This window comes from Tauraco erythrolophus, chromosome 2, assembly GCF_009769465.1.
Source record: "Tauraco erythrolophus isolate bTauEry1 chromosome 2, bTauEry1.pri, whole genome shotgun sequence".
NCBI lineage: Eukaryota > Metazoa > Chordata > Aves > Musophagiformes > Musophagidae > Tauraco > Tauraco erythrolophus.
The window spans coordinates 99304619-99315167 of NC_141466.1; the positions used below are offsets into that span (position 1 = coordinate 99304619).

At 42.5% G+C, this 10549-nt stretch overlaps 1 protein-coding gene across 1 annotated transcript in view; it reads right to left on the minus strand.

Moving 5' to 3' along the window:
* The window catches only part of KCNK5 (potassium two pore domain channel subfamily K member 5), a 36887-nt gene extending 26826 nt beyond the window's left edge, over positions 1 to 10061 (minus strand). The window contains 1 exon segment of the mRNA XM_086631676.1: positions 9864 to 10061. Within this exon segment, the coding sequence (XP_086487802.1) occupies positions 9864 to 10049 (186 nt within the window). The 5' untranslated portion in view covers positions 10050 to 10061.
* Between the last annotated feature and the right edge of the window lie 488 nt (positions 10062 to 10549).

Genomic DNA, 10549 nt, shown 5'->3' on the forward strand with positions numbered 1-10549 from the left:
AGTCAAAACACAGGTGATCCAAGCTCGACAACTTTGCTTGAGAGGCCTAAATAAGCTTTTCACCTCAGTGAATGAAATGCAGCATAAAGTAACATTGCATTAAGAAGCGTATTATGCTCTCTCACATTTAAACCCATGCATAAAAACATGCTTCAGATTATGAAATTTAGCGAAAGTCACTTTGTTAGAACACTCTAAAAAACTGTTCGGAGTTTGTTTCTTAATAGCTGGGACTAAAATATTATAGGTATTTGGTTTCACAAGCATTTTTGTATTTCATCTCCAAGTTTCAATACAATAGTAAAGGTCTTGCTTCTCTGAAAGCAAACTAGAAGCTGCTGCCAAAGTGTGCTTGTAGCATCATGCATCTCGTTTCCTATTTAACACCCTATCTTAAGGAGAAACAAGTGTGTAATAGCATAACTTGCCTAGTCCCTCTTGTTTCTTCTGCCAGGTGAGTCAATTAGTCTGGTAATAGCACCAGTTTTCTGGTAAGAGCTGTCTATGCATTAAAATATTTCTTTAACACAGTTGTGTCTGCATACACACAAACCCCATTGTTGCAGAAATAGTATAACATTAAAAGCCACACAAACACACGTACACCAGACCACGATCTTTGGTTTTATGATGTTCAACACCATAGTACTAGATAAACAGAAGAAGATTTCTTCCCAATAGAGCTTCCAATCAATAACTTTGACAAAAAGCAGAGTAGATGCTGCTTCAATAATTCCTCAACAACCTTTTCAGCCCCATATCACGTTTAGTTCCTGGGCAAAAATGGTAAACAACTCATTGCATATGTCCTGTAGACAGTGTTTTGAGTAAGTGAAAAAACAAGTTTAGTCAAAGAAAAAAATCTTTCAACTTTAAGACTACCAAACTGTGCACACTTTCAGGTTCATCAAGTTTCCTATATATTTGCAGGTCACTCCTAAACATCTAATGTGAGCCAAGTTGAAGGCAAAGAGTAATGTACAGCACTGACATGTAGCACGTAATTAACAGACTCTGTGCCCTGTCACTTCTCAACTGTCCCATCCCTGAGGATGTATGAAAGCCAAACCACTCTATCTTCTTGCTACTGTGTGTTAAAGGGAAGAGGGATCAGCTGGCAGATGCACTGTAGTTGCTGCCTTCTGTTTGTTACACTCCCTTCCTTCCTAGCCTGGATTTCCTACCACTGACATCTATCACCTTCTTAGAAGCTGAGACAGAGGAAGCGCTTGCAAATTGTCAAGTAGAGAACCCTCAAGCTTAAAAGCTGCTTGGCATGCAAGATGCTCAAAATCATCAAAACCACAGAAAATCTGCAACTACCTCAAATAAGTGAGACTGTTTTCCTAAGAAAGACGCACAGAATTCAGCTGAAAGCACCTAGTCAATGCCCAGAGTGAAACTACTTTATTGCAGTGTTTCTCTGGTAAGAAACAACAACAAGAAGCAGCCAGCTGTGGGGACATCTGTCCAAATAACCAACTATCGAAACGTAGCAGAACTTTGCAAGCATTCTTAAAACACATGCAAATAAAGCCAAGGTACTCAGAGTGTGAACTATATTTTACTTCTCTTAAAAGTAAGATAAAGACATCTATGCTCATTTCATTAATCAAGTTGACAGCTTTAAGACCTTGCAGAGACTACACAGCAACTTCATGAAAAAGCATTATTATCCTACAGTCACAATCCAGTTAAGACACTACAATTAGGTCAGAAACATTCAATTATTATTTTAAAAGGGCAAATTAATAGTGACACAGGTGCAAAGCTTTTAAAGCGCACAAATACCAATAAGAAAAAGTGATTTTTCCAAGCATAAAATCCAGTGCCCTTCAAAAACCCTTGTGGCAAGAAGGCAATCATTGATAACAGAACTGCCCTCTGTCATTCTGCAGTCACGTACACACCACTTACACAGGCCTGAAGGTTGAAACTCTAACTTAACTGGCAAGTTATCATAGTTCAACTATTTAACTTGATTTTAACATATTTGCATTACAGTCTGTGAAGCTGGTTAGCAGCAACCATAACAACTGAGCATGTACTAGGGTGAGTGTTCCAGCCAGCCTGCTGCAATAGAAAGCATGGGAGAAGTCAATACCACCAGTGAGTTTGTTTAGACCCCTTCTCTTCATACAGCTGCTTGGCTCCAGACACTTCCTCTGTTTCTATGATGTCTAAGCATCAGCCTCACTTCCCTCCTAAGTCAGAAAAAACACTCACAGCTACTGTTTCTCTAGCAAGGGACCATTCGTGTTTCTTGAGCAACTTTCCTCCAAAGATTCTTTTACTCCCTTGGAGTGGGTTGGAAGTAGAAAAGAGGAGCAGCAATATGAGCACTTGGAGGTCACGCACAGAAGTCATCACTGACAAATTTGATATTTGAGACAAGCTGCCTAAAACACTGTATCATATCTGACTATGCTTTCTGCCTCAGGACCTTCACAACCCTTTTCAGAATTATTTTTAAATAACATTAGCTATCACTCATTAGCTGACATTATCTGACAATCTTCTGACTTACTTTGGAGTCCAAATTAATGTTAAATAACTGACATTGTTGTTGTTAAGAAGTATCAGAGTTCAGAGACCTGTGAGAAGTCCAAGTGGGACTTTTTTGCATCTGTTGGAACCTCAAAGAGATACACAGATCTGGGTTTTGCTTCTCAGCAGTCAGAACCCGCTTACACAATATTTGTAAGATGCCAGTACAGAACAAAGTCGATTTACTGAATGCCAGTTTACTCAATCACAATCCTTTTCATTAAGGCAGAAATATAGTCCTACAGATGGGCAGATTTGTAGCAACTGATCCCACAACAGGGGTTAAAAATACCCAAACACTTACAAAACAAACCCCTGAAAGCAGGTCCACCACAAGAAACACTACAGATACACATATTGTTAGAAAAGAAACTTGATTTCAGGTTCAACAAAGGCTATGATATGCAACATATTATTAGTTTCTCACTCCCTTTTCTTCGCTTATGCTTCTTTAAGAAAAGTGTATGAAGTTTAAAACATTTCAGAAGCTACTTTGCACATAACAGTGCCTTTGATCCACTAGAATTCACACAATTAAAAAAAAGAAAGAAAATATAACTTCCTTACTGATTTGACTGTAAATAGAGCTGCTAGGGCAAGGCATGCCTAGGAGGGATCTCTCCTGCCTACAATTAAAATGTTAACAATTACATAATTAACACAGTAATATCTAAGACCTCTGATACAAAGACATGATAAAATAAGATGGGTGGGCACAGAAAACAAACGGCCAGTCTGAAGTTTCCTGGTAAAGAACTCGGTATTTTAAAGAAAACATCTAGTAACACTAGAACCGGCAGTGCTGTTGAGTAACCTGAATCAGAACGAAGACAGGAAATAAGGGAAGTCTAAGTCATCCCTTCAATAAATAGAGCTAGTAAGAGTGCACCATGTGTATTGCATGTCATATTTTAGGAGCTCAATCTGCCTCTAAGCGTGGCTTTCCTGAGGACATCTGTAGCATCATGAAGAGCTTCATGTGTGACCACGGAGGTATTTTAATGTAGATAGAGTGCAACAATTCAGTTGTCCCGTTTCATACCACAGAGCAGACTCAGAGCTTATGAGATGAACTCATTTTGGACTAAACAAAACCTGAAGACATACTCCATGAAGAAATTTAACTACTTGCTCATATGCATCCAATCTATAGCATCATACAAGAGTCAAAATAAAATCTCTGCAGATACAGGCACTGTGATCAGCAGGTCTATAGCACTAAAGAGCAAAAGCATTCTCACTTGCTCCCCTACTAATGAGACTATTAACTGCCACTTGCAATCCAGCTTGTTTCTGGTTGTATGTTACTATGTTGACATCTACTTGCAGTACCAGCATGAAATGTGATTGCTCTGAAGGTCAACAGCATTCAGAGAAAAGCAAACCAACTCGTTTTGTTTAATCAGTATTAATAGCAAGACCAACAATTTGTTTCAAAAAAGGAAATCTGTACAAAGTCATCATTACACTGTACCTTCACTGGCTACAGAAGACATCTTGCAATAACCATATATACAGTGTGAACCAAAGCAGGGGTTCCGAGATCTTTTAGAATAACAAGCTGTTGATAACCTGCAAATATTCTTGCATGCCATGGTCTCTAGAGCAGAGCTTGCCAGAAAACACACCTAGTAGAAGGTAACACATCAGGTAATACGAACATTCTGTCCTAAAGTTACAGAAGGCCAATATACTTCAAGCACTCAAGGACTAAGTCCATAGCAGAAAAACGGAAAAGCCCATGGCAGAAAAATTGTAACTTCTCATTGATTGCTATTGCTCCATCAGCAGAGAGAGTTGCATTATCAGCTTTGTTTAACTATGTTCCAAGAAAGTTTAAACAATTTAATGGTTAAACGGGGGGGGGGGGGGGGGGGGAAACAACAAACCGAAACCACAAAACCAAAACCAAACACCACCCACACACAACAGAAAAGCACGCTTGCTTACATATGATTTTGCATGTAGAAACACAGAGAAAAGCAGTGGAGTAACATAATACTGCCTATCCTCAGTTTTCCTCTCCTAATGCTGCAGCGGCAATATCCATAAGTCGTAGTCTGAGATGCCACCGAGCACTGTGCAGTGGTCCTACATTTTCATCTCAGTTCATTCCTGCTGCATTTAGAGGGTGCATAACTAAAGATACACATTTTAAAAAAATCTAGCAATACCTATTTCTCAGGCATTAGCCTTAATTTACACTGCCAAGTTTTCATACAACAGATATTAGATGTAGTTAACTTTGCAGTTAAAGATTTTTCACTGTTAGACACTTGTCCTTGTCTGGTAGCTGCTCAGCTTTACTTCAACGCATGCAAAAGTCTTAGTCTTGAAAGGGACAGCTCATCTGGCATTCCAACTAAGGAATTCAGTCTCCAATTTCTCCTCCACCTTCAGTATCTTAGATGGAAAGAATCAAGAAGTTAAAGACCGACCAACTAACCAAACCCTAGTGGTCTAGGACCTCATTTATGTACCTCCTGAAGAACACAGGGGAAGGGAAAGATTATGAAAAATATGCCGCTTTTAACTTGACATTGGAAAACAAATCACCCTACAAAGCATAAGCAAAAGCCACAGTCTCCTTGTTGAATGTTGAACTAAGGAAAAGCATTTAAAACCCAGCTCCAGTTTTTAAGAAAACTATAGTTTGCAAACTCTCTCAAGAGTATTGCACATGGATTTAAACCTTGAGGTACCAGCTTGGAAGTAAAGCGTTGCCAGAAACAGTGCTCAGAACCAGAGACTATTTTTAATGTTTCATAATAAAACTGACAAACTCCAAGAATAAACAGAACTAGAAGCAAACTTCAGCAGCTTCAAACACAAAGCAAAATCAAGTAAATGCACCTGTCACTATTTGTGAGTGGAGAAAACACCCTGGCTTTAAAAAACAGAGGGGAGAAACTATTAAGCCACTTATCTGTTATTTCCTTTAGCATAATCCCATTTTCCATGTATATCCTAGCAGAAGCTCTCCTTAAAAGTCTTCCAAATATTTGTTCACAGCATCGGGCTTTAAGTCTAAACATTTAGGTTTCTAAAGTTATCTCTCAGGTCTGTTTAGAGCCTTGTATGCTTTTCAAATAAAGACCTCAATTATTTGTTCTCATACTCAGTATGTTTGCTGCCTCCTCCTAAATAGAGCCAGCAGTTTCTCTTTTCATTTTATTGCTCTGTTTTGAAAGTAACTATTTTCACTCATCTTCAAATTATTCCCTTCCTTTTTCACCAGCCTTTACGTTTATCAGTGGGAAGCAATTAACTTTTTGATGACTGTGGTGGGCCAGTGAAAGAGATTTCCCCATAAATAAGATGTGGCCCGGTGTTAAAACCTTTGCTCATGTGAATAGTGACATGAGGGTCAAGTGGGCTCCTCCTTGCATGAATAGCTCCTTTATCAGTAAGCTGATGTTTCACAATCAGGATGGAGCAATAAAGAGTAAAAGCAAGGAACTGGAGACAGGGAAATAACTGAATTGCCTTACATTTGCTTCTGTCTCCAAAACTCATTCCTACTGCAGGGTAGGCGAAGGTGTCATTACCGTAGATCTCGGCCTTCTCCCTCTTCCTAAAGATTCCCAGGACTCTGGGCCACAGCAGCAAGGACAAGCCACAGACTTTTATCTACAGACAGAGGTATTACACTACTTTCAAGATTCTACGATGCCCATAAATATGGCACAGTTATATCACTATTAATAATGTTTATTTTTGCAGATATTCCACAGACATTTCTATTCCAAGGTAGTTGTACATAGCAAAGAGAGATTACACAGTTCCTTGTGTCAATACATGGTTGTGGTTGAGTATCTGTGGAGGTCTACCTAAATTGTTGTGTGAAGCATCTCACAGGCAGGCAGCAACCAGCCTATACACTGTCCAGAGTGAGTCACCGTTAAAATCAGGGTCTATGTAGCATTACTCCAAGAAAAGTTTAAGTACTTTCTTTACCCCCTTATAGTTATGATAAATGATATGGTGTGTAGAATAATCAGAAGCAAGTGGATTCTTCACATAAGAGACTTCTAAAAGCTGTTTTTAAACAAGTTTATTTTTAGGCATTTCTCCGTTAGGATCGGGGTAAAAGGCTTTCTTTCCAGCGTATCTTACAATACTCGTGTGTTAAAACACATTTTGATAAACACTTATTGCAGTGTGTTTCTACTGTAATGTGTTGTGAAATCTTTATTACAGAATATAAACTTTAGACAGTATTTGATCTAATACAGCTCACTTAATAATCACTTAAACCTTTGGTACAGAGATACCAGCCTGTATGTGAATTGAGAATCTGTGCTGATAACCTGCTTGTCTTTTTAAGCAGTTAAGATCACACTACAGATCCCACTGTGTAGCCATTCCACACAGTTTCCATTGCACTCCAAGCTATCATTAGGCTCAGATGCACACAAGAGCTAACCTGGGTGGGGAACAAGGGCAGCAAAGAGACCGGTCTCTGAGTAAGTCAGTCCTTGTCACCTTTCAGGCTGCTTCTGGAAACAAAATTGGTTTTGTTAGTTCAATTTGAACATTTCTTGGCATCCTTGCGTTTTACTAACAACCATTTAAAATTCTATAGTTGGTGATATTTGTTGAAGAACTTTATCCAGTGTGTTTGAAAGTGGGATATGAACAAGAATATCAGTGAAGTAATAGCAAAGCTTGATGTGGCTCTGTAGAGTCACATGAGTGTCAGTGGGGACCAGAAGCAAAGTGAGAGAAAAGGCTCTAAGATGAAGACTGAAGGCTGTTTAAAAAAATGAGACAAGAGCAGAGAAATGAGTCAAATCATGAAAAACCCCAAGAACAAGTTCAAGGAGTCCATGGAAGATGCTAGAGGAAGAGGCTTAGAGTAACACAGCAGAGGTGGAAATTGAGTGGGGAGAATGCACATTTTCAAATCAAGGACATTCTACATGTATTTTAAGAGAATAAATTTGAAGGTTTACTATGAAAACAGGACGATCAGGATTTGCCAAAAGACAACAGATGTTAGTAATGTTTTAAAGATTCAGTAGAACCCAACAGAAGCAGCATGGCTAGTGGTTGAGAAAGGGCAACTATGAAGACTCTTTCTGATACACTTTATGCTTACTCGGGATAAAATCCTCATGTTTTTACACGATTTCCCCCACCTCAGTTAGCTTCAGCCAGGCTAGATTTCACCCTGCCATCCTCCTCTGTAAGAAATGCCACTCCTTCCCATCACTTCTCACATAAAAGTTGAATAAGAACAGGAACGAAACTACAAGTCTGGAAGAAAGCAGGCAGCGAAGCTTCCAGTTACCAGTAAGGGTGAAATAAGAGCAAGGTAAGACTGACATTTTAGCTAACCTGAGCTTAAGATGACAACAATATCTATGAGGGATCATCAGACCAGCAAGACTGGACATGGAAAGCAAGGTATGATTGGAAGTAGTACAGAGGCAAAACTGAAATCACATGAATATGAGAGTATCACCAGGAGGTAACATGCACAGAAGAGGGAAGGTCCTCCACATTGTGCTGTGGAGAGATACTCAAATCTTAAGTATTTTGATCTGGCCATAGTTCACCTTAAACTACTCTTTCTTCTCGCTGCTTCTGCACCCATCCCCATTCTACAATGTGCTCTATCTATGGTACAGTCTATTATAATGTACTGCCCAATAACTTTCTCGTTGTTTTGTATTTTAAGAAGAATCTTTCTGCCACTTCAGGATTAATTGTGATAAGGATGGGGGGGGGGGAACCCCACAATCCTGATGATTCCCTCCTACCAACATGAATTTCATCCTAAATTGAGCCAGAACCTAGATTCTTCATTTCGTCTGCAGCACGTTAAGCATATCAGGCTTATTGCACATCCCAATCCAAATAAGGTTTTTTTCTTCTTGAGGATGTTAAAACATGTTTGGGATATAATCTAGAGTAAGATTTCAGTAAGATTCCAAAACAGCAAAAGCATCCTCAAAAAATATAGCATATTTTTCACTTTCCAACATCCCTTTATAGTTTCAAGCTTCCATCCACCCGTTCCACTGCATATCACAAAGACACATTTAATAGGGTACTAAGATGGTAACAGTGAGGACACTACCACCAGAAAGCTCTGCTATCTGAAGCAGACAGAAAGCAACCACAAACTGAAGAAAGAGAATTTAAATCACAAACTTTTGGGATCAAGGACCATATCCTCTTCTAAGCTTGCACAGTGTCGATTACACCAATAGAACTAATGAGCCATTCTCCCAGTCTTCTGTATTTTAGTACTTTTGGTGAATTAAAAAAAAAAAAAAAAATCCAAACCACAATGACCAGAAGATCTAGTCAATATAAACGTTTCTGAAATGAAGTCCCAAATGACTCATTCTCACCACTGGAGCCCCATGCATCTGGGCCGCCTATTTTTCATGGTTCATCATCGCTTGCCACCACATTTTAATGGATACCAAATCCATAAAAAGGTACTAAGTTTATACTGTACTGCTCCATGATTTAATACATGCTATTGATTAATAATTACTTTTAAAGAGGCATTCTGCCAGATGAGATAGGACGATTTTCAACTCCTCATGGCTTGGAAAGAAGTCATTCTCCCAAAGTAAAAAATAACAGCGCAAGAGTTGCAAACAGCCCTCCGTGCGAGGCATTCAGCGCCTTCCCCTCAGTCACCCCGGCTGACCTCCGGGACGCGCACTCAGACCCCCAGACACGTTTTCCTCACAACGAGAGCATTCAGTATGGAGGAGGGGAAGAAAAAAAAAAAAAAAAAAAAAAAGAGGAGGGGAAGGAAATCAGACCAAACAGAAGAGGATCAAGACGCTTGGCTTCATCTTCCCCACCTCGTAACACAACATCCATTGAGGCCGAAGAAACCACCCTGGGTCCAGCTAAAACAAGCGCGGCATTCAGGGCTACCTTAGCGGCAGACAGGCTTGCGGGAGCACGCTCCCTGCGCGAGCTCCTCCAGCCCCCAGCCAGCTAAAATCGAAATCAACCCCGAGCTCCTTCACCCCTCCGCAGGGCAAGGGAAGGAAACACGGGCCCATTTCATCACTCTGTCGCTAAGTAGTCAGGAACTATTAAGAGCTTTCCCCACGCTCCCACTTCAAGGGACAGCTCTTAAGCACCGGGCTTTGTGAGGACTCAGCTACAGCCGGGTTTTCCCGGGGAGCCGAGTGGCTTCCCAACCCGACAGCACTCCTACCGCCCGCCCGCCCGCCCACAGGCGCGGTATTTTCCGCTCCGGGGCGCCCGGCAGCACCTGCTGCCGCCGCCCGCCGCCACCACCGCCCGGCACCCCCCGGCCCCGGCGGCGCCCGCTGTACCTGCAGGATCTTGTCCAGCCCTTCTTGGCCCAGGCAAGGGAACTGCTTGAGCAGCTCCGTCTTCTGCCGCTTGTAGTCATCGGTAGCCGAGCGCCAGTGCGGCTCCTCCAGCACCTCGAAGATCGCCGCCCCAATGGACAGGTAGAAGATGATGGCCGAGGTCAGCAAAGGGCCCCTGTCCACCATGGTGCCAGCGGGAGGGAGGGAGGGCGGGCAGAGCGAGGCGGGCGGGCTGGGGCGGCTACCCCGCGCTGCGGCCGTGGGCGCCTGAAGCCGCCCTGTCCTTCCCCTGACACCTCCGCCTTCCCCCGCCGTCCACCGTGCCTCCTCTCCCGGCCTCTGCCGCGTTCCCTTAGAGTCTTCCACACTCCCCTCCCACTCTCTCCTCCTCCCTCCTTTCCTCCCTCCTCCGCTCCGCTCCCCTCGGCTGCCTCCTTCCCCCAGTTTTCTCCCCTCCCTCCTCAGCAGCGATTTGAATTTGGTGCCCTCCCGCTTCCTCCCCTCATCCGCCCGCGCATGCGGGGCTGCCGCCGGGGGAAAGGCTAGTGGGGCGCCTGCGGGTGATCGCGGCCCCGGTGAGGGGCGGGCGGTCCCCGCGGGGCGGGCGAGGGGCGTTTGGGTCTGGCCATCGCCCACCGGTGAGGGGCCGCCCGGGGGAAGGGGAGCGGGACCGCGACCTCCCCTCT